The 25,526-nt window shown below is 39.8% G+C and overlaps 1 protein-coding gene and 1 pseudogene across 1 annotated transcript in view; both read left to right on the top strand.

Moving 5' to 3' along the window:
• The window catches only part of LOC145292796 (MAM and LDL-receptor class A domain-containing protein 1-like), a 497,041-nt gene that overhangs the window by 408,391 nt on the left and 63,124 nt on the right, over positions 1-25,526 (top strand). The window contains exons 111-112 of the mRNA XM_080138835.1: positions 17,939-18,088; positions 21,960-22,097. Of these exons, the coding sequence (XP_079994961.1) occupies positions 17,939-18,088; positions 21,960-22,097 (288 nt within the window). The remainder of the gene's footprint in view (positions 1-17,938; positions 18,089-21,959; positions 22,098-25,526) is intronic.
• On the top strand, positions 10,452-10,653 carry LOC145293573 (small nucleolar RNA U3; annotated as a pseudogene).

The raw sequence follows: 25,526 nt of genomic DNA, 5'->3' as shown, positions 1-25,526 counted from the left end.
ACAGACTAACAAAGATACCGTGACGAGGATGACCATCGACAATACCTTAATTTTTAGTGGCCTTGTGCCTAACTTTTTTGTTTATTTCTGTTTTGTTTGTAAACTTTCAGAATGAATTTTTAAAAAATATAACTCAAAGTGTAGTATCTGTTCTGATGCTATACTTCAGTTTCTTTTTCTTGGTTAGTGGATGAGAAATCCTTCACGACTGAGACAATTTTAGATATCAAATCTTTTATTCATGTTAAAATGTAAAAATACAAAAATCAATGAACAAAAAATTTAGGCACAAGGCCAACTCAAAAAAATGGTGATGTCGGTTAGTCAATCTCGTTTTTTTAGAACTTAAACAAAATAAAATCTCTCTTAGCTAGCATCTTCTTTTACCATAATACCGCTTCCACCCTTTCATACTGGGGGGGGGGCCTACTTAAACCCAATTTTAAAACATTTTTTAATTTTGATTTTTGTTCCTTTTCTCCACATTAAAAAACGACCCTGGTGTCTAACTCTGCCCTCGTGGGGAGGCAAAGTAAATAGGAAGAATAATACACAGAGGCTGACGTTCCATTCCCAACGATGAAATTTTTATGAACACTTTTTTTTTCTTTTTTTTTTTTTTTTTGTAAATAAAATCATTTAAAAACAAATTCGGAATTATATAAGTAGGATAAACTCACAGAGTCTAGCTTTGGATAAAGGCACCGCCAAAACTGGGGAGAGGGGGGCAGGTCAGTACTTTTTGACGGACCGTCTTTTTAAAAATCTACCAAAAATCAGGTAATTATCCGATCAATACGAAATTTTCAGCGATTATTAGGAGAAGAATGAACTTTATAACAGTGTACTTATTTTTCATAAACGATATTTATATATATATTTTTTTTTGCTTACAAAACCCCCCCTTGTTTTGAAGTGGGAACAAATATGCTTAAAATAATCATCTGAAACTGAACAAAACATATTGTGTTGTTGTAAGGGACAGAATTATAGATTAAAAAAAAAAAAAAATTGTTTGCATACCTTATTTTGACGTCTGAATATCAGAACTTCGATTGTGTTTAATTATCCCGCTTTTGAGTTTTGAAGTGTGAAATTCGGTGAATATGTTAAGTAAAATAATTAATTTAAGTTAAGCAAAACAAAAAAATTTTTTTTTAATATTTATACGAAAAAAGCCATTTTAAAATTTTTGATAAATAAATTAACAATTTTTTTTTAGCGAGCCGAATAATGCATGACCATTATTAAACAGGGCATGCTTTGAATAATCGATACAAAAAAAAAATTCGATAAATATTGTGCCCTTTCTGTTAAAAATAGCATCATTTTTTTCGATCTCGTTTGAAAACGTTTGCCGTCTTTCGACTACGGTGGACCAAACGCGCTGAAATAATTTTTTTTTATTCTGCTTTAAATTGCCCCCCCCCATTTTGGGGAGCCTGGCCCCCACACACATACACATTAAAAACCAAACTCATACAAATGGTCACCCATCTGGTACTGGCCAGCCTCAGTTTAATAATACATTGAAATTTTCGTCACTGAAAAATAAGTTTTTTTGGCCTGTTTGGTCTTCCATAGTTTTCTTCCCATCAAAAGAAAACGTAAACAGAGTCGATCTGAACTCTACGACGACGCGAAATATCTGGTTACCTATATGAATAAGTGGAATTATTTGAAATTCAGGTACTTATATTATAATATTTTTGCATATTCTCTTAGAAAATCATCCTAAATCTTAGTTCCACAATAAATAAATAAATTAATTATTTCAAAAACCCTTTTTTTTTAATATTTAAGTACGTTTTTTGTGCAAGACAAAAAATGTCAATTGTTAACTTTTTGGGAAAATTTAACATTTAAAATTGAATTAAAAATAGTAGAAAAAGTTTTACATTATTCTGTTTTCTATATGATAAAATTCAGGGTTTTATCTTTCTGGAAAAAAAAAGTTACTCAGAAATAATGGATTTTAATAAATGTAATTTAGTTTTAAAAAACAACAACAACTTGATTTTGCGGCCATTTTTGGCGGTGCCTAGATAAGTCATAAGTAATTATTTAGTGCTCTACGCTCTGGTATTATCTACTACCAGAACCTCATTTGGGGTCCAAGACATTTAGGCCAGTAGGTTGAAGTGGTGGTCGGGAGTCATCTAACTACTTTGCTAGTCATTTTGTTAAAACTTTATTTCAGCCATAAACATCATAAGTCATAAATATGGAAAATTGTATGAAAACCGACTCCTACCTCACCCGGGCACCGGGCAGTCGGGCACGGGCACCCCATGCTATTGTGGCTTCATGCTAAGTCAACACGTACACATTTGTAATCCGTGTTGAAACAAAAGTTTAAAATGTTTTTGAAATTTGTTTGTCTAAATAAAATACAATGATTTTAAATAATTATTTTATTCAAGATTTTACTTTTTAAATAAAACTTTATTCTATTAACAAAATCGCCTTCTAATAAAACTTGTTTATATATTTTATTGCTTTTTAAAAATTTTGAAAATACAATTAAGTAAAAAACAAAAGATTTTTGAACAACAAAATTAGGCACAAGGCCCTACAAGAAATTGGGGAGGGGAAGGGTTCAGGGTCTTTTCTAATAAAACTTGATTAAATCTAAACGGAAAATAAACTTGAAGTTTGTAGTAGTAGAAATAGTAGTCGACTCGTGCTCGTGCGTGCAACTGTTATAACACTAGGTAAGCAATTTCCAAAATTTTATCTGAAATAAAGTTTTTAAGATAAAACTTTTAAATAGATCTAAAAAAAATGAACTTCTTGTTTTGATCTATATATTTAGTCTGGAATTACTATTTTTACAAAAAAATAATTACTTATCGAAACAACTGCCGACATAATTTAGTATAAATTATCTCCCTTGAATTGACTTCCTGTTAATAAGTGATTATCATAAAGAAAAAGAATTGTGTCATTAATATATTAAAACTAAGATTTATATTAGAAATTTTTTCATAAAATAATTATAATTGTTAACATTAATGAAAAGCTGTGAAAATAAAAAGTATGTTTTACTTTAATAATTAATTTGGATGGAATTTTATTACTGATTATGCAAATGAGCAACATTGGCGAGTGTTCGAGGCTGAACGAGATATAATATGGAGCGGGATGGTCTAATTTCTCACCACTTAATTGCCTGAGCAGCACTCTGACCTGCCAGGCCCAAACTTTTGTCTATCTTCGCTGCTCTCCCAGTGGATCGAGCAGACAGGGCTTTCTTTCTCGCTTCCGTTGGGGTAGTTAGTGGGTAGGGTGACGTGGGGTAGGGCGGGTGCTTCGTTTCTGCTCCCCTCTGTGGGCAGGGATGCCTATCCCCTCTCTCTCTTAATTGCGACGCGGCACTCTGACCCGCTAGCACCCACTGCGTCTTTCTTCTCTGCTCTCCCCCCTCGCGGGGGGATCTGAGCTGCTAACCCGACATCCCCGTGAGGGGAGGTCAAAAACACTATTCTCTTCTGAGTCTGCTTCACCCCCTCCACTCCCCTGGGTTTTCTTTTCTCCCAGCTACACTTTGGGCAGCGGCCAGTGCTACCGCCACGATGCCAGGCAGGAGGGGCACGTCACCCCAAATGCGCAACATCTCCCCCGCAGACGACTCCCCATGTGAGGGAACCAATGCATCTCCCGGCAGGAAGGCGCCAGAAGACAAGGTAGGGCCCCAGCGCGCGGCGACCTTGAGAACAGATCAAGGGGTAGGGCCGCAGCCCGCGGCGACCCCTGGAAAACCACCTGCAACTGCTGCTCCCCATGAGGGCAGCCCGTCGAATTGCGCAGATGCCGGAAGAACGGCAGGGGGAAAAGCAATGGAAGCTGCACCTACAGCATCCCTAGTTCCCCAACAGGCGGACGGGTCTGCGAGACCATTGTCTCTGGCTCCCCAACAGGGCAACTCCCTCTCACCTGAAGAGACAGAGGTAAACAACGCCGCCGGAAAAACAGAGGAGCTACTCGATGCAACCCTAGCCTCTCTAAAAGCGCTGTTCGAGGAGGAAACCATCATCCCACCCAGCAGCACTCCCCAAGAGGGTAATGACGGGAAGAGGAATACCCAGGTGGGGGTAAACGCATTGACCAGTTCCAACAAACGTAAACTGGTAGCAGCACCACCCCCCACCTCTGCGACTGCAAAAGCCGCTGCTGGGAACACATCCCCAGGAGGGGAGGCACCTACAACTCCGAAAGCCATCCAGCAGAACAAGAAACCTAAGGGGAACGACCCGGAAAGCAGAGTAAGCCAGCACGCGAGGACCAATGCGGACTGGCCAACTCTGACTGGTAAAGGTCAAACCCCAGGCGCTGCAGGCACAACAACGGGCACGGAGCGGCCAGCTGCCTCACCTACAACTCCTGTCCCCGGACCAGCAAACACCCAACCGGAGGGAGGATCAGCATGGGGCCCCAAAGCACAACCCAACAAGAAGAAGCCGGAGGACTACAAGAGGCTCTTTGACTCCAAGTACAAAGACTATACGGAGGGGAACACAATCAAACCCCTCCCGGGTCAGGTCGAAGGCTTGGAGAAAAGAGTCCTCTCCTTCATCACATCAGACACCAAGACGAGGGGTCTGACGGGGGTCAACAAAGACACCATGTTGAAACTCCTACTGGAGCAGAACATCCCAGCCAGTTACGTCTGCAGACGGAGCTACGCACAGTGGGATGTGCTGCTCCCCACGCCAGAAGCCGCCGACAAATTGTCCAGGACTGTACACCAGAGCAGGAATATCAAGCTGCAGCCGGTGTACCTGAACAGGAGAAGGACAAACGTCTCCGCCTTGAACGTCCCCTGTTACATGGATGCAGACCAACTGGGAGCCATCCTCAGCCAGTACGGGGACGTCGAGGAGGTAACTCCAGTCCGCGGTCAAAAGAATATAATGACCGGGGACTACAAGATCCAGATGGTCCTGGACAAGGCCGGCTTCTTTGGAATCCCGGCGACGCTGAAGTTCGGGGACTGGACCCTCTCCCTAATAGTGGAAGGGAGAAAGCCCCACTGCTGGCAATGCCAACAACAGGGGCACATGGCCAAAGACTGCCCCAAGAAGACCAGGAACCCGCCCAGGGCAACCGGAAAGGTAGGAGTAGCAGCACCAGTCAAAGCCTCCGCTCCTGCCCCGACCACAAGCCTCCCAGAAGCACTTGCGGGCTGGGTTACGGTCACCAAAAAAGGGAAGACCCCCCAACAGTCATCCCCACAGACGGTGACCAGAGACCAACCCGAAAAACAAGAGGCCATGGAGACACAGGCACCCCCCTCCTCAAACAAGAGGAAATTACAAGAGTCTGAGGAGGAGGTAGTGTCTGAGGAAGAGGAGGCAACGGCAGCTCCGTCCAAACTGAGCGCCACAGAGATCAGGAGGGCCAGAAGGAGGGAGAGCAGGAAGACACGAGCCGACCCCCCAACTCCTACTGATAAAGACACCTCAGCAGTCCCGCAAGTTAAGCAACCTGCCACCCCACTACCTCAGCAGCCCGAGCAACTACCCCCCTCCCCAGATCTCCCCAAAGCCCCAAGAGACCTTTCACCACCCCCATCCTGTGATAAACCACCCCAGGAAGAAACTGTGTCAACTACCCCCACTCCACCCCCCTCCCCTCACCCCCAACCTAAAAGCCCCCCTTCCCCAACAAGGCCAGTTCGCACGGAAAGAACTAAAAAATTACCATTCCTGCCAGGGGGCAGAATATGCGAACTGGACCCGCACCACACAACTCCGGACCTCAAAGGACAACAAAAGGTCCGGTATAACAAGTTGAGGGGTCTCGCCTACGTGGATGGTGACAGCGTAGCGGACCCAACAAAATTTAAAGACGCTCCCATGTTGACCACCTTTGTGAGGGTCAACAAGGATACAAGAACTCAAGCCCTCTGGGCCATGATTAAAGCAGCTAAGGATGCGATCCCGGGCCAGCAGCTGGTGGACAGGGACCATCCGTCACTGAAAAACTTTTTCTATAAGTGTGAGGGCAGAGTCCCTGTGTATATACACCCCTCATTCTACAGGGCACTCAAACTAACCTTCCCCCTGGACGTGGGAGGTGTGGCCAAGGACGGAGTACCCTCAGCAGATTTACTTACCGGCAGCCTCGGCCAGGCCTGCCACGTCCTCACTGCCAAGGATTTCAGACCCGTCTGTGACACTGAATAAGGTAAGTGAGCATGGCTTTGAACTTGGCTACATTGAATGTGAGGGGCATCAGGTGTCGAAGCAGGGCCTCGCGCGTTGTGAGAGACTTGGTGTCCCTTAAGGTAGATATCGCCGCTATCCAGGAGACCCACTTTATTTGTGACGAGGATTGTCAGGTGCTGGTGAACGATTACGATGTTTACTCAGCATATGGCAATACTAATAGTCGTGGAATCTCCTTGCTAGTGAGTCGCACCCTGTCAGCGTCGGTGAATGTTGTTCACGCAGGCGAGGACGGGCGGCTAGTTGTTGTTGATGTTGCCGTTAATAGTAGTGTGTTTCGGATTGTCGCGGTTTATGCTCCCAATTCTGCTGTAGAGAGGGCATCCTTTTTTCGACGGTTGGAGGGCTTCTTAGTGGATCCGGAACGGTTAGTGCTAATGGGTGATTGGAATGCGATCCTTGATCCCCAAATAGATAAGGTCGGGGGGACTAGTAGGTCGGTGCGGTGTGACAGCACTCTGTTCGACCTGATGGCCTCGTGCGATCTCGTCGACAGATTCCGGCTGGACCATCCGGGGCGGGAGATGTGGACGTGGCATCTTGGAACGCCTTCCCATCCGAGTACTTACTTGGATCGGATGTTAGTTAGAAGAGGTGACGTAGACTTTCTATCGTGCCCCACGTTCCACTGGTTAGGACACTCGGACCATAAACTCGTTATGGCCCGTTTGAACTTAAGTGCTAGGCCTAAACTAGCCGGATACTGGAAGTTCAACAGCACCTTGTTGGAGTTGGAGGACTACCGGTTGAAGGTTACAGAATTAATTCAGCGGGCTTTAGTGGGGGCGGTTACAGGGAGTAAGTGGTGGGTTAGTCTTAAGGCCAAGATTAGGCGCTTCTCTGTCCAATACAGCCAACGCCTCGCGTTAGATAAGGCTAAGGCAAAGAAGCGCTTAGAGGATAAGCTGACCCGGGCGGTGGAGAGGGGGGATCCCCTAGAGGCAGCACTAGCTAAACAAGACCTCAACCGCTTGGCTAGCGAGCGGTATGAAGGTCAAGTAGTTAGGGCCAGATTAATGAAAGTTTCCAACGAGGCTGTGAATGTTGACGCTGTTGAGCGTAAGGCTGCTCTAAGGCGCGGTTCGGACGGGTACATTCGTAAAGTACATAACCTGGAAGGACACGCCCTAGCTTCGACTCGGGAGATCTGCGAGGGGTTTCGGGAGCATCTATCGGAGCGCTTCACCCAACTACCCGGACTCAGGGTCGATGAGTTTGGCAGCTATTTGGCTGACTCGCCCCGCCTCACGGCGGCTCGGGCAGCTAGCTGTGATGGTCTTGTTACTGAACATGAGGTCATTACTGCGTTGAAGCAGGTCGGCTACAACAAATCCCCGGGGCTTGATGGTTTACCCTACGAGTTCTACGTGAGGCTGTCGCCCATGTTGGTCCCTATTCTGAAGGATATGTTCAACCATTGGTTTGCCCAGGGTTCCATCCCTGGACAGGTGACCAAGGGAGTGATCACATTGCTGAGGAAAGGTCAACGGCATGGTGGGAGGGAAAACTTTGATGATTTTAGGCCCTTGACTCTGCTAAACACAGAGTTAAAGATTTTGGCAAAGATTCTTGCGAATCGCTTGCAGGTTGTCATCACTGACTTGATCGAACCGGACCAGACTTATGCTGTGAAGGGGAGATCGATTCAAGACAATTTGCACTTGATACGCTCGATCATAGAGGGGACAGAAGACGACGCCGAAGCCGCGCTGATCAGTTTGGATCAGTCCAAGGCATTCGATAGGGTCGACCATCGGTTCCTAGGATCTGTGCTAGAGGCCGCCGGATTTAATCCGGACTTCCGCAAGTGGATCTTTGTCCTGTATGATAGGCCGACGGTAGCGGTGCAGATCAACGGTAAGCTGTCGGAGTCATTCGCTGTCTCTCGGTCGGTGCGTCAGGGCTGTCCGCTGTCGCCTCTGTTGTACGTCCTGGCGTTGGAACCCCTCCTTCGCAAGTTAAGGGACGAGGCGGCTACACCAGTCCTGCGCGGAATAGCCCTCCCTGGAGGCACACGAGCCAGGGTTTCCGCGTTCGCTGATGACGTCACCGTGTTCGTGTCTTGCCACACGGACGTTCAAGCGGTGGTCGAGGCGCTCGCTCGATACGAAGAAGTTACAGGGGCCATGTTCAACCGCAGCAAGTCTGTCGGCCTGCGGTTGGGGGCCTGGACCGGGGTAAACTCGCTTCCAGGTATTTTCAGCTGGACCGATGGACCGGTCCGTATTCTCGGTATCTGGTTTGGACCGGGACTTCAGCTGGAAAAGAATTGGTCGGAAGTATATGGCAAGGTCAAATCGTCGGTGAAGACTTGGATTGGAAGGAAATTGTCCTTGAAGGGTCGGGCGGAGGCGTGCGCTACATACGTCTTCCCGCTCATCCTTTACCGATTGTCTGTACTTCCTCTCCCTGCAGAACGACTAACCCGCTTACAAGGGTGCCTCGATTCACTATTGTGGAAGGAGGGTAAGCATTATGTCTGCAGAGAGGTCTGTGTCCAGAAGCCGAGCGAGGGAGGCCTGGGTCAGCCCAGTCTCTTGTGTCATAGAAATGCCGAGAGATTGGCTTTCTTGGGTCGTTCGCTTGAAGAAGACGCTCCTTGGGTCCCTGTGGTTGAGAACGCGTTTCCCAATCTCAAATCCAACTCCTCGGTAGAAGGTCGTCGTAGGCCGAGGGGGGAGTCTAAGTTCTTCTCCGAATGCCGGACCGCTCTTAGAGCTTTGCCGGGGACCAGTGTCCTCGATCAGCCAAGAAAGAAACTATATCGGGAGCTAGTGGAGGGGACCGCGAAGGATCCACTTTGTAGGCGGATGGGATGGTCGATGGGGGTTGTCCGCTCTCATTGGAGTTGGGCGCCGGGACGGGAGATTCTGAACAACTCGGAATTTTCCCTCACCTGGCGACTGGTCCGTAACGCGCTGCCCCTTCTCGACGTACTCCGCCGGTATAAAGAAAATACAAGTGGCTTCTGTCCGCGCTGTGACGAACGCGAGCCCGAAACGATCGGGCACGCGTTTTTTAGTTGCAGCCGGATCCAGCCCTTATTGGAGTACGTCGAGGGGGTAACGGCTCGCATCGATGCCGAATGTCCGCTCGATCTCGACGAAGGGTTTTTGTGTACAACATGGAGCCGCCGTTCCCCAGGGAGGAAAGAATGGTTTTCCTGGCGATCCTGGCAGTAGCGCGCATGGTGATTTGGATCACGCGCCTCAAGTTGGTCCACGAAGGGACATCTGTTCCAGATCGTGATCTGATCGTTTACTTTAAACATCAGCTTAAGGTGAAGATCAGATGCGATTGGAGGAGGTTGCCTAGAACGGATTTCGACAAGAGGTGGGTGCACAGCACTAGCTTGTGCATCCGTCGAGGAGTCAAGTTTCAATACGTGTTCCCTCCTTAAGCATGGCACGGGCGGTGCTGGGGCCTTCGGAACCCACCCCGCTTAGGTTCTAGCTAAGAAAAACTTAAGAAGACTCTTGACTGGTGGTATAAATGAGATCCTGCTCCTGATTTTATTTTTTGGTACTAGAGAACCTCTGAGTCTGCCCATCCCCTTTGTGCCACATCCTTGTTTTTTCAACATCCCCGGTCACTCCCCTACTCAGAGGTCACCTTCCAACCCTCCTCCACCCGTTGCTTTGTCTTCTCCCACTGCCATTAAGATATTTTCCCCAATCCCCAATTAGGGATGCCCTGCTTGTTTTCGGTTCCCCGGAAAACAGTGGGGGGTCTAGTCACCTAGATTAGGACAGGGGGGTCTCACTAACAACTCTGTAGGACTTATTGTTTGTTTTTCATACGAACACTTTTTAGTTTTTTCCCCACTCCACGAACAATCTTTCTCTCAATTCAAAAACTTTTTTTTTTTTTCTAATGAAATTGAACTTTATTTTTTCACACATGCACACACACACCATATAAAAAAAAAAAAAAAAAAAAAAAAAAAAAAAAAAAAAAAATGCATACACAAACACACAGACAACTGTTCATCAATTGTAAATATAGTTTTCATTCTTAAACGCTGGGGATTTATTAGTTAGTTTAAGATCCATAGAGTGAATGAGGTATTTTGGTAAATGTTGCCAGTCAAGAGTAAGACTCCAAAGTCTACATTCATTACCTTTTTAATCACTTTAGTCACAAAGACCCTGAACCCTTCCCCTCCCAAACTTTGAGTAGGGCCTTGTGCCTAATTTTGTTGTTTAAGGAATTTTTTGTTAATTGGATTTTCAAGATTTTTTTTTATTAAGCAATAAAATACATAATCTCACCACGATGAGGAGTGAAAGTATTTTTCTCTGAGCGTGAAACCGATTTGTTCTTTTTGGGTCGCCTTTTTCACCCATTAAGACATGTCATTGATGATCGTTCCTCTTCCTTGTATTATAAGGAAGACGGAGGGGAAAAATACCTTCTGAGTGGTGACCCTCAATTTTTTTTCTAAAAACAAAAACAGATTTTCTTTCAGCTTTCTAAAAACAAAAATTGATTTTTTTTTTTTTTATCCTGGGCCTCTAAAATCAAGAGAGATTAGACCATTTCTGCAATAACATGGTCCCTGTTGATTGCGGTGTGATGTTATTGTACAGTTCTAGGTGGTCCACCTTCCTAGGCTTTGCCTTCTCTCTTTGAGAAGGCATTAGTTTATCGCTAATCACCTAAGGCATCCTTATCAGAGAATGCTAATAGAACTGCTCAAACACTTTTTTCAGGTGGATGACCACATACAATGATTAGAGAGGTGTCAAGGAGCAAAAATAGCTATGTTTCATTTTGAACAGTGGTGACTTATTAAAATTGTGGGGTCTGCATACGCGCCCACTCACCAAAGAATGGAAATAAAAAACAAAACCTTTTACAAGGATTTTGGATATAGATACGCATAAGAATACTTTGATAAGTATGTTTCAGCTTGAACAGGGATGGTATAATTAAATTTAAAATTGTGGGGTCTTCGTTCGCGCCTGGCCTCCATAGAATGAAAATATGCCACAAACATTAAGAAAGACTTTTCATATCTGTCCGCGTAAGTATACTTTAATAATTATGCTACAGTTTAAAGAAATATGGTATAACAAAATTATGCGGTCTGCGTTAACGCCTGATCTCCATAGAATGGAAATATGTCACAAAGTTTGTTTTTTTTTTAATATAGATCCACATAAGAATATTGTAATAAGCTTGTTTCAGTTTGAACAGGTGTGGTATAGTAAAATAATGGGGTTTATTTGGCTTTGATATAATGGTTTTTAATTTTTTTTTTTTTTTTTACTAAAATATTGTTTTAAAAAAATAAGTTGTCTCTGAGTAATGTTGAAACCAATTTAGATGACCAACATAGGATTTGATCAATACTTAAATAATCTATTACATAAAAGGCAAAATATGTGTGTGTTTGTATGTCTTGCAAAAAACTTTCAACAGACGTGTCGGACCGTGACAAAATAAGGATCGTTTTAAAGCTCAGTCTCTTCAAATATCGAAAAATTGACCAAAAAACATTATTTCCTTCGTCCTCAACGGGGCAATTTTCTACAAGTTTTCACAAGTCATCATCTCCTTTTGATTGACTACTCTTAATTCCAACGCTCGTGACATCCGGTTTCACGATGAATGTATCAGCTAAGACGGGTTTTCTTTCACCTTCTTTTCCTCTTTTGCATTACCAGTTCGAGCCTGCCTGCCTACTGCCACTCTTTTTTTTGTTTTTTAACACCTCTCTCCGCCCAGGCTGCCTACTGTTGTTTCAATCCTCCCGCCCCAATACTACCACTTTTTTATAACACCTCCAACCCCCCAACCCCCGGATTCCTTACTACACCACCTCGTCACACCCAGGCAATGCCGGGTACCCTTACTAGCATATATATTTATACATATATATATATACAATATTTCCAATATTTATTTTTACCTACAGACACTAATGTTTCATGTTTATGCAGTATTCCGAGTAGGAAATCAAATAATAAAAGAAACTAGCAGTACCCGTTAAAAATCCACGGTAATTGTAAACATCAACCCTCACATCAGCAAACACCTTCTCATCACATAAGCAAACAATTAAAATGAGGTTGTCCTTCAATAGAATAATCAGTGGAATATTAGTTAGGATCAGACTATGAATTAAAACAAACCTTTTTGTAGACAAATATGGAGAACTACTTGAGATTATTACAAGAAATAGAACTACAGTGAAACATCTAAAAAAAACTGTGGATTGTTCTTCCCCCTAAAAGTAACGTAGAAGCAACACCTGTCCAGGCATCACAACATCAGTAACCATGAGATAAATTCACTTTCATTTGGTGTTGCTCTAATATTTTGACACAAACGATATTGTTTAAACTGAAACCAAAGAGGAGAATTCTTAATGCAAATTTCAATTATTTCCTCACCATCTCCCCTTGATAATATGGATAGGACTTGTCTGAAATCTCCCCCCAAAAGCAATGTTTTTCTTCCTCCAAAAGCATTATTATTATTGTTTGTCTTTCAAAGCTTTGTCAATTGAATCTAAAGCAAATGGAGGGATCATAGATGCTTCATCTAATGCAATCAAATCAATATTTTTTAAATGATTTTCATGATCAGACGTGAGAGATACATTGCAAATAGAAGTTTCTGTTAGTGAAATAGGTAATTTAAAAAAAAAACTGTGGATTGTACTGTATTCTAAAAGTAAATTAGAAGCAACACCTGTCCAGGCATCATAACATACTCGATAGTTTTTTTTTGTTTCGGAGATGTGAGATTATTACATCAAACATATAAGTTTTGCCACATCCCTCTGTTGCATCCGCATAAAAACAGGAATATTTAGGCACTTTTACTCTTCTCTTCATTGTAACAGATTCAATCACAATGTCACTGACCAGTCTCTGTTCATCAGTCAGTGTTTTTATGTCTGAGTAATTTGAGACAGCTTCATGTTCCATTTGCTGCATTCCAAGAGATCCAAGTTAACTAATTGTTAAACAATAAACAATACCATTTCAACCAGTACCATTTCAACCAGTACCATTTCAACCAGTACCATTTCAACCAGTACCATTTTCAACCAGTACCATTTCAACCAGTACCATTTTCAACCAGGACTGTATTTATGGATTGCAAAGCCATATTTTCAGTCTGATCCATTGCAAATCCTTGGTGTAAAAAAAATTTCCATCATAGAGTTCTTGTGGTTATTCCATAAATCAAGAGGATCTGTCAGGTTCGAATAGACACATATTGCAGGAAACATGACTTGAAGTTGCGATATTGCAACCTGCAACCCTCAACTTTCACATAAACATCCACTAAGGATTGTTGAAATAATTCTCCAGCTGGATGAATTATGCCGCAACCACCTCTAAAAGAAAGACGAATAACCTAAAATTATTGCATTGTGAGATGATTACAAACTCTTGTTCTATATTCCTCTGCATGTTGTATTTCACAGTGCCATCCAAATTCTCCATGTAGAAAAAGAATCAGATAGTTTATTGGGTCTAAATGACATGAGATGTAAGATATCTTGGGTAAACTACAATGTCCCAATTTTCTGGTGGGACACCATTCTCACCAACAAATAACATAGCTATTTAATTGCAAGTGGGAAAATTGTTTCTCCTTATGTCTTTACCCCTTTTGAAATACAGCTCACACATAAGCATTGTTTTATTTTCTCTGATAGCTATTTTTGCTGTTCTTTTTCGATTAAATCCATGTTTGTATACAAATTTACATAAAATTTATTTCCTGGATAACTTCATTTATCGTAGACATTTTCTGAGTACAACATTTAGAGTTTTGTAAAGCATTTCATCTGCATTGCAGTGCTTCATTAGAGTGTATGATGCACAGTTGACCATACTGAGGGTAGTCATGATCAGGACGCAGGGTTGTAATTTTATGATATGTTTGGCCTTGAATGCAGAAAACAATATGGGCCTCTCCCTGAAGGACTAGATAAGTTTACATCGAATGATGCAAAAAGAAAATGCACAATTGTAATTTCTAATCTATTATATATATAAAAGTGAACGTGTGTGTGTGTGTGTGTGTGTGTGTCTCTGTGTGTGTGTGTGTGTGTGTACATTTTCCTACGCAATAACTCTGTCAATTTTCAGTCTACATACTCGAAATTTGATATACAGGGTACTGAGATTTGGGAAAATCTTTGGAATTCATTTTCGGCCAGAAATTTGGCTGTTAAGGGGTCAAAGTTTAACAATTTGACATTTGAGAACTCTACCAAACTCCTCTGACAATTTGGGGTCTAAACACTTTAAATTTTAGATATAGGTTCCTTGGACATGGATCTAACTTAATAACCTGATTTGAGCCCAAAACAATAAATTTTAAGGGATCATAATAGGGGTAAAAGTTTAAAAAAATTGACCGCTTTTTTTTGTTTTTGCTCAACATAGACCTCCAAACACCCTGAAATGCTAGTATTTAAAAAAAAATGAAACAGATTCATGATCAGTCTTTTAAAATAAACTTTCTAATTTCTCTGGATACGGTAACAATGCTGGTAAATTATGACAACAATTTAGATTCTCATTTCTAAATCTTAATACTCCACAGTAAACACATAATACATTCATTTGACTGATATCAAATGATTTTACCACAGTGTCAGAATTACTATTCAGCCTAGGCATAAGTTGTATCTGGCCTATTCGATGCATCTGTTGATATCTTTTATTATTTCTCTCCATTGCTGTTGTGATGGCACCCACTCATTTACATATGTGGATAATATTACACAAAAATAGCAAGACTCTCTCTCCATTGCACTCATGCTTTCCATTCGGTTAATGAATTCCTCAAAGTAAATTCAATATAATAATGTTATTTTGTGCAATCTGGTTTTTGTTTGTGTGCATTTATTAAGTAAAATGTAGAAATTCAATGTAGGAAATACATTATTTTTTCATTTTAATAATATTTATAGTAATATCAACTGGAATATATATAATCAATTTAGCAAAAATAATTTCTGAATTAAATTTTGAACAATGAATTCATAAATCAACAGATGCCAATTCACTTGCATATTTTTCATTTGCCATTTAAGGTAATTTTAATATTTTTGAGATCACAGTAAACAAAGCTAGATTTAATTCCATTCTTAGATAAAAATAAATCTTGAGAGGTAGTCTGCTTTAATGAATTTAAATTTTACAATTTGAAACCTATTCAGAATTACTATTCAGCCTAGGCATAAGCTAGATTTAATTCCATTCTTAGATATAAATAAATCTTAAAAGATAATCCAAAATTGTAAATTAAAACAAATATTTGGAAGTCAATGTTTACGAATCCTGTTTATGAATAAAACAACTTAAATATAAAAAATGTAAGTCAACATATGTGTACTTGAATATTTATATAGTACCAATGTGTAACTTCTTCAGTTAAATATAAATTTAAAATAATAACTCATAAATCAACAAATATTAGAAAGTAAAATTATCATTCTTAAATTTATACAAATTCTGTGAAATGGTACAAACCTTCAAGTTGGATCAAATTTTTCGTTTAAAATTTTGATTAAAGAACATTCGTATTCAAAATAAGCTAAAAAAAAAAATCCACAAGAATCAGAATTAAATAAATTGATTTGATTTAAAAAAAAAAAAAAGGTTTCCTATTCAGTGAACATGTTTTAAAAGTCACAAACACACAAGCACATAACAATATTGTGAACTTACTATTTAGTATATATATTTTCTACATCAAGTTTGGATCCAATCAAAATGTTCAGTTGATCGCTTTAAAATGAGGTGTAAAAATGACCTCTTACTCAGTGTTGTCTGCTTTAATGAATTTTAATTTTACCATTTGAAACCTATTCACCCCTCCCACTTAATATATCTTATGACAGTAACTATTTATATGTCATAACCAATGATAATTTAATTTATTAATTTATTAACTGAAATAAAGATCACACAATAAACATATAATAATTTTATTTTTTAATTTTTATTTATCATATAAGCTTCTTATGGATTAATTCGATTTTCGGAGTCTAATTAGCTGCTTAACCCCCTCCCCAAACAAAAGTCAGTTGTAAAATCACCGTTTTTTTTTTCTTTTCTTTTTTTTTTTTAATGTAGTAATCAAGTCAAAAATGAAATTTTTACTTGATTAAATAATTCGAAATGAGAAAAAAAAGATTTTTTTGTTTTAATCTAATTATTTTTATTGTGCAGTAATTCATATCAATACAAAATATATTTTTAAAAAAGTAAAAACAAATTCCATTACTACGAATTTAAAAAAAATATTTAATCAAATTCGGACCTTTCCATGGGATTTTTTTTTTTTTTAGTAAATAATTCGAAATAAAAAATGATGGTACTTATGCATCTATGTTACCGCACTGAAATAATAACGTTATTTAGAAAGCCGTTCTTAACATGGGGAGGGGAGGGTGTTTTGTAAATATTTTGTACTTTCACCTAACAATACTTGCACCTTACAATTTAATAAACAAGAATATCCTAGAAATAAAATTTAACTTGTAAATACTATATAAACAAAAATAACGCAATAACATAGATGTACAAACATCCAAATGAATTTTTGTTTTAATTTAATTTTATTTACTGTGCAATAATTCCTATTTACTTGCCTCTCCACGAGGGCAAAGTTAGACACAAGGTCGATTTTTAATGTAAAAAATCCAGTTCCCCAAAACGGGCACTCTGGATCGTGTTCCTAATTCTCGTATAAAGAAAAAATGAAGTTATCTCCCTTAAGCCAATAAAATGGAGTTATCTCCCTTAAGCCAGTGATGAATTATCTAAAAGCACCTAAATAATAATTATTTTAAAAAAGAATTTATTTTTCTTCTTTGTTTTTTTTTTTTTTGTTTTTTTTTTTTAAATATAGATAAACAAATAAATTAAATCTTAATCAGCGAGAATAGTCCATTTACATTCTGAGGGTTTATAAAGGAATTTGTTTGTTTAATTTTACATAAAAATTTAAAGCTTAAAATAAAGTTTACATACATAAGCGTTTGCACATGCATAAAAATTGTAACCCAATATTTTATCTTGACTTTTAACTTGACGAGTTTTTATGAAAACTTACGTTTGAACTGAAAGTTAAAACCGCCATATTGTTTTAATTTTTTGTTAATTAGTTTTTATCCAATGAGAATATGGCATGCGTTTTCCTCGTCCAATCAGAATATGGCTAGGTTTTCCCTTAACAGTGACATCAATTTTTTTTTTTTGTTTTATTTAGAATATTCCACTTTCCTTTTCAGGGATGTCAGGATGATAATGGTCGAAGCAAATTAGCATATTAATATATAGATAATGATAATTGACCAGAGTTTTGATCATCCAGTCACTAACGATACCGACTATAGTCATTCCAAAAAAGAAGAGAAACAGCATCATATCTTTTAAAATTCTACTGACTATATGTTGTTTAAAAATTTTTTCACTCACTCTGTGCACTAAATGCTATACATATTTTGAATACTAACGGCTTTTTTTCCATTCAAAAATAGGAAAAACATTCATTTCACATTATAAACACAACAAATATATTTTCAAATATTGTACTGGTATTTTATTTCTTCAAATCAAACATCCACAGGAAGGCTTGAAAATAAAGGCTAAACGTTGATGAATATACTCTCCATATACATTTTTATAACGTGTAATAAAGCCGATTATCTCTTCTATTTTGTTTAGTTCGCTTACCAAATGGCACGAAAAGCATACCGACTCCGAGTCCATGCCATTCCGGCTTATTCCAGTGTAAAAATTCAGAATGTTTACTTCAGTCTCAAGTGTGTGACTTCAGCAAAAATTGTAAAGATGGTTCTGATGAAGACATTTGCGGTAAGTTACAATTTTATCAGTAATAGAACTCGTTTGCTTATGATCCGTCTGCAGGGAGTTTTTCAAGATTTTTTTTTTTTTTTCTGCAGGTCAACCAAACTGAAAAATACATTTCGTTTTTACGTTAAATTGTAAGAAAAACAATTGCAATTGCTCTTTCGGGGGAAAACGGTTCAACTTGATTAAGATGCACACTGCTTATATATATGATGATTGCAACGTCTTGTCAGACGAGTGCCACTCCCTCAGACACTTAAAGTCCGTAAGCCCAAAAATTACTTCCATCACCACAGGACCATTTTAATAGACAAATGCCCGAGGGAGTATCTATACACAGATGATGTTACAGAGTCTTAGCTTTGTATGACAACTAAGTCTCTCTCTCGGTTCAAAATGTTGAGATCCAGCAACAAGCAAGAGCAAGATAGCCAGCAACAAGTTAAACTGCAGACCAGCTTAATGCGAGTACTGGTCTCCCACTATTGTTTTTTAAATCAGAGATTTGCTTCTCCTAGAAAGGTTACCTTCACCACGGCTTATGGGAGCCCTCTCCACCCCAGCACACACATACATACACACAAACACACACGGTGCTAGTTGACCGTTGCCCCCGAAAAAGGGTTCATTCGCCCTTTGGAAGGTCTTGTTTTCAATCCTTCAGGGAGACTAGCCACCCTCCTCACCAAGCAAGACTGGTGGGCGAACAAGTTTAGTCGCCGGTGACCTGACCATGAGGCAGGTAGTACTGGGTTACATGGTACTAGTAGCATATGACATGACCTCACACACATACACACACACACACACACACACATATATATATATATATATATATATATATAATAAAAGATTTTTATCCACAAGTTTAATATATTAAAATATATTAGCCAATTGCAATGTAAATATATACCAATAAAAATTAAGGCAAGTAAATTGACTCAAATATTAAACTGTATGATTACCATTTCTGTAATCGAGCATTCGTATAAATTTTCCAAACCAAAATAACAGAGAAAAAAAAAATTGCATCATATTGTGTATTTTTCATGCATGTTCCAATTGTTTCGACACCATTTCGACAATTTCAAACTTTATGGTGTTCAAACATTAGGTACGTGCAAAATGAATGCCGACGCTCAAAATGTATAAACATTTTGACCCCTCCCTTTACTTAAAAATTCACCAAACTCAGAAAATTAATGAAATTTTCAGTATTTATCAAATAATGATCACGGAATATATTAAACTCATTATTTAAATCTTTGTGAAAATGTATTATTTTGTTTAAACAAAAATTACCTTTACTAAAGTTATGGTTTTCTGTAGTGAAACAAAAATGAATGAATTTATTTTTGCTTTTTTTATGAAAATAAAGCATTGTAAATTATAACAATAAAAAATTTATTTAATTTTCACAGGAACATTACGAAAAATCCCCTAAAGTCCATATTATTGAATTCGATATAACTGGAAGAAAAATTAATTTCTCGAACTACCGATATTACCATTGAATTAAGCATCGTTTATTTAATATTTTCACACAAAAAAAAAATATAATAGCAAAAAATATTTCTACTTTTTTTTTTAAATTACAGCTTTCGCATAATTTTTATATGTACGATTTTAATATTTTCCTTGCTTGCATGAATGTGAAACTTTCGGCGTAACATAATTTTTATACAACCTTGAAAAACAATTTTAAAAAATAATAATTTAAAAACAGGAACATAGAAAAATAATTAAATTAAAAAAATGATAAAAATTATACAAACGTTTACAATAGATATGTACAGATGCACGCCTAGGAAGATATAGAAAACTAGCAACCCCCTTCTTCCCTGACATCATTTTCACACAGTCTTTCGACTGGCTGAAATTTTGTGCTTCCATATACCTCGTGTTTACAAAATTTCTTTTCTTGCGATTTTGTGAAGATCAAAATCGCTCGCTTTGTGGGCTAATTAGGCTATTTTTTGTACAAACAAGGTGTTTTTTTTTTTTATTCAATATCTTAGGACTTTACTTTACTAAGTATCTTTGAAATAGACCCAGAAAAATTATATTTATCTTTTAAATGATTTTTACAATGAATTTATTTAACTTCAAAATGTAGCTGAATTGGTTAGCTCGCTGTGAAAACATTTTTTATAACTTCTTTTTTTTTCACGTGTAAAAATATTTTTTTTTTCCTTTTGGAAATAAACTTTAGTTTTTAATCTTTCAAATACAATCAAAAAGTAGTCGGAAACCTACAAAAAAAATTATGATAAATCGACTTTCAAAACTAGGTCCACCTATCTTTATTCCTCCAATTTTGCTCGTACCTATCAAACATATTCCAGATTAGTATCTCATCAGATGGTTTGAAAAAAGATACAATAGGTAATACATAACTGAACATATATATATATATAATTCAAATAGTTCGTCCCTCTATCTGCTTTTCGTAATAATAGTAAGCAAATATATGCAAACAAAATAGATCATTTAAATTTGGAAATTAATCCAATATTTATTCAAATATTAATTATTTGTTCTTTGACGATGCATCATTTTACTTGAATACAGGGTGGAACGATAAAATTGTCGAGATAAAGAAAACAACACTACAGCTTTATTTTAAAACTTTTATTGAAAAAATCAATTCAGGTTACTTGTTTATGTAGTAGAGCTCTCATCTATTCAATGTAGCCGCCTTCAACCTCAATCACCGCCTCGATACGAGTACATGCTCAGGAACTCGGAGCATGCTTTTTATACAAGCGCCAGTGAGAGCTTGGCAAATACTCAGCAGCTGGTTTTGGTGTTGTGGGAGGTCATGTTAGTGATGTTTCCGATGTATGAACAAACGAAGCAGTTCAGAGGGTTCGGGTTAGGGGAGGAGGTGGGTCAGTGAGAGAAGGGTACAAAGTCATAGCACTCTTAAAACCAAGCTCGAGGCTTTTTGGACTTGTGCGGCGACACCGAGTCCTGCTGCCACACTCAGGGTCTGCCATCGTTTCTTTGTTTCTTTGGGGGGGGTCACCCTGTATTTCTGTAAAGATTTAGGCATAATGGAACAAATTGTTGGGAGAGACAAATTTCACAGAGACACCGGTTTCATGAAATTTTTTTCAAAAACAAGGCCACATTAAGCATAATCTTAAAGTAAAAAAAAAAAAGACAAATTGTTTGAAAATCCTGAAATAGCTTTAAACGCACTTTCGTGTGCTGATGAATTTGGGGGTTTGTATTACTATACACGTAGATTCGAAAAAGTTGTCAAAAAACACATCTATAACAAATAAATGTTATCAAAAGCAAGATGAGTTACTTTTCTACCTAACTGGATAATTTTTTAGTGTTTTATTTAATGTAAAGTGTTTATTCGGCTCGAAAAACATACAGTGTTTACCATTGTATTTAAAACTGCAAATGGCGATGGATTCTGTGTTGAATACGTAGGTTTGGGAAAATGAGCTAAAACTAAAAAACTATATAAAATACTGTTAGAAACCCACTCAATATATGTTACTGTAACATAGGCTGATAGATATTTGGTGGGTTTCTAGCAGTATTTTGTACGTTTTTTTAGTTTTAACTCATTTTCCCAAACACGTATTCAACACAGAGTTCGCCACCATTTGCATTTTTAAAATACATTGGTAAACACTGTATGTTTTTCGAGCTGAATAAACAATTTACATTAAATAAAAACACTAAAAAATTATTTAGTTAGGTAGAAACATAACTTATCTTGCCTTTGATTACATTTATTTGTTATATATTTGTTTTTTGACAACTTTTTCGAATCTGTGTGTTGTAATACAACCCCGAATTTTTTTGTGTTCATTTACAATAATATGTAATTGTATTTTTTTGTCATGTTTAGGTAACTGCGATTTTGAAGAACTAAATAACTGTGGTTGGAAAGATGAGAGTACGGGACGCTTTGTATGGCAGAAACACGAAGGTGACTCACCAGGGAAGTTTGGTCCCAAGAAAGACCACACGACTCAATCCATTGCTGGTAAGATGTTAAAAAATTCTATTGTTGCATGGCAGGCCGGTAATAATAAAGACACCATCACTTGGCCGCCAGGACAGGATCACAGTGTAGTATCTGTTCTGATGCTATACTTCACCTTTTCTGTCCTCGGTCAATGGAGAAGAGGTGCTTCATGACTAAGACAATTTTTATTTTTGTTCCTATCCAGAGTGCCTCATTTTGGGGAGCTGGATTTTCCCCACATTAAAAACCGACCTCGTGGGGAGGCAAGCAAATAGGAATAATCAAAACAAATACTTTTGTATAGTTAACAAAACGTGTTATTTTTCGTTATTGTAGCAAAATTCAAAAATTGAAATATTGAATTCCAAGTGAGACGAATGGTTTCTACTGAAACTATAACATGGTGCGTATGAGCATGTGGGAAAGTATCTGCAGCAGCAAAGGATGGCTGGCTTACAAAGAGATTAGCAGCAGCAGCAGCAGCCTAAAAAGGCGCGTATGCAAATTAGAGAGTGTGCGCAATAAAAAAAGAAAAAAATGCACCACGTGATCGGCAGAAGCAAAGTGCACATCGAAGAAAATGGACGTGTTAAATCGAGGATGAAAATAAACCAGACGGACATGTGGAGGCGAGAGACTTTTCAAGTGGTGTTGAGATGGGAGAGTAACGCTAATAAATTCTAAATGTTAATAAAATAAAAAAAAATGCTGACGCAGATTTTTATTTATTCTTTTTTTTTGTTGTCCATTTACAACATTAGATTACAAAATGGCATGTTGCAATAATGAACATATCCAAAAACTATGAAAAACGGTAAGACAGAAAAGTAATCATTAATGTAAACATTTTTTTTAATTTCAAGTGTATATATAAATCAATAAAATCGTCAGAGGAAGTAATTTAGTCCGCCTTGTTACAATTAATGGTGGATGTCACGCAATCATCTATTTGTACAAAGTACATGTTTAATGTAATAATACAGCAATATTTAACGACTTATGCCATGACAATTAGGTAGATAACATTTGCTTATCGTTGAAATTAATAGAAACAGTTGTCATTGTTTTTTAATGAAAACTCATTTTTTGGGCTGTCGGAACACTTGGCCTTTTGGTCAAGATCAAAGTGTAGTCTGTCTGACCTGATGGCCTCGTGCGATCTCGTCGACAGATTTCGTCTGGATCATCCGGGGCGGGAGATGTGGACGTGGCATCCTGTAGTGCCTTCCCATCCAAGCACTTACTTGGATCGGATGTTAGTTAGAAGAGGCGATGTAGACTTCCTATCTTGCCCCACGTTCCACTTGCTAGGACACTCGGACCATAAACTTGTTATGGCCCGTTTGAACTTAAGTGCTAGGCCTAAACTGGCCAGATACTGGAAGTTCAACAGCACCTTGTTGGAGCTGGAGGACTACCGGTTGAAGGTCACTGAGCTAATTCAGCGGGCTTTAGTGGGAGCGGTTACAGGGAGTAAGTGGTGGGTTAGTCTCAAGGCCAAAATTAGGCGCTTCTCTGTCCAGTATAACCAACGCCTCGCGATAGATAAGGCTAAGGCAAAGAAGCGTTTAGAGGATAAGCTGACCCGGGCGGTGGAGGGGGGTGACCCCCAAGAGTTAGCACTAGCTAAACAAGATCTCAACCGCTTGGCTAGCGAGCGGTATGAAGGTCAAGTAGTTAGGGCTAGGTTAAAGAAAGTTTCTAACGAGGCTGTGAATGTTGACGCTGTTGAGCGTAAGGCTGCTTTAAGGCGCGGTTCGGATGGGTACATTCGTAAAGTACATAACCTGGAAGGACACCCCTTAGTATCGACTCGGGAGATCTGCAAGGGGTTTCGGGAGCATCTATCGGTGCGCTTCACCCAACTACCCGGACTCAGGGTTGATGAGTTTGGCAGCTATTTGGCTGACTCGCCCCGCCTCACGGTGGCTCGGGCGGCTAGCTGTGATGGTCTTATTATTGAACATGAGGTCATTACTGCGTTGAAGCAGGTCGGCTATAACAAATCCCCGGGGCTTGATGGTTTACCCTACGAGTTTTACTTGAGGCTGTCGCCCATGTTGGTCCCTATTCTGAAGGATATGTTCAACCATTGGTTTGCCCAGGGTTCCATCCCTGGACAGGTGACCAAGGGTGTGATCACATTGCTGAGGAAAGGTCAACGGCATGGTGGGAGGGAAAACTTTGATGATTTTAGGCCCTTGACTCTGCTAAACACAGAGTTAAAGATTTTGGCAAAGATTCTTGCGAATCGCTTGCAGGTTGTCATCACTGACTTGATCGAACCGGACCAGACTTATGCTGTGAAGGGGAAATCGATTCAAGACAATTTGCACTTGATACGCTCGATCATAGAAGGGACAGAAGACGACGCCGAAGCCGCGCTGATCAGTTTGGATCAGTCCAAGGCATTCGATAGGGTCGACCATCGGTTCCTAGGATCTGTGCTAGAGGCCGCCGGATTTAATCCGGACTTCCGCAAGTGGATCTTTGTTCTGTATCACAGGCCGACGGTAGCGGTGCAGATCAACAGTAAGCTGTCGGAGTCATTCGCTGTCTCTCGGTCGGTGCGACAGGGTTGTCCGCTGTCGCCTCTGTTGTATGTCCTGGCGTTGGAACCCCTCCTTCGCAAGTTAAGGGACGAGGCGGCTACACCAGTCCTGCGCAGAATAGCTCTCCCTGGAGGCACACGAGCCGTGTTCGTGTCTTGCCTCACGGACGTTCAAGCAGTGGTCGAGGCGCTCGCTCGATACGAAGAAGTAACAGGGGCCATCTTCAACCGTAGCAAGTCTGTTGGCCTGCGGTTGGGGCCTGGACCGGGGTAAACTCGCTTCCAGGTATTTTCAGCTGGACCGATGAACCGGTCCGCATTCTCGGTGTCTGGTTTGGACCGGGACTTCAGCTGGAAAAGAATTGGTCGGAAGTACAGTCTAAGGTCAAATCGTCAGTAAAGACTTGGATTGGAAGGAAATTGTCCTTGAAGGGTCGGGCGGAGGCGTGTGCTACATACGTCTTTCCGCTCATCCTTTACCGTTTGTCTGTACTTCCTCTCCCTGCAGAACGACTAACCCGCTTACAAGGGTGCCTCGATTCACTTTTGTGGAACGAGGGTAAGCATTATGTCTGCAGAGAGGTCTGTGTTCAAAGTCCGAGCGAGGGAGGCCTGGGTCAGCCCAGTCTCTTGTGTCATAGAAACGCCGAGAGATTGGCTTTCCTGGGTCGTTCGCTTGAAGGAGACGCTCCTTGGGTCCCTGTGGTTGAGAACTCGTTTCCCAATCTCAAACCCAACCCTTCGGTAGAAGGTCGTCGTAGACCAAAGGGGGAGTCCAAGTTCTTCTCCGAATGCCGAACCGCTCTTAGAGCTTTGCCGGGGACCAATGTCCTCGATCAGCCAAGGAAGAAACTGTATCGGGATTTAGTGGAGGGGACCGCGAAGGATCCACTTTG

This window comes from Euprymna scolopes, chromosome 14 (assembly GCF_053919585.1).
Source record: "Euprymna scolopes isolate OS-2025 chromosome 14, ASM5391958v1, whole genome shotgun sequence".
Taxonomy (NCBI): domain Eukaryota; kingdom Metazoa; phylum Mollusca; class Cephalopoda; order Sepiida; family Sepiolidae; genus Euprymna; species Euprymna scolopes.
Note: the sequence above shows the minus strand (reverse complement) of the source record. Positions and strands in the feature narration are given on the sequence as shown.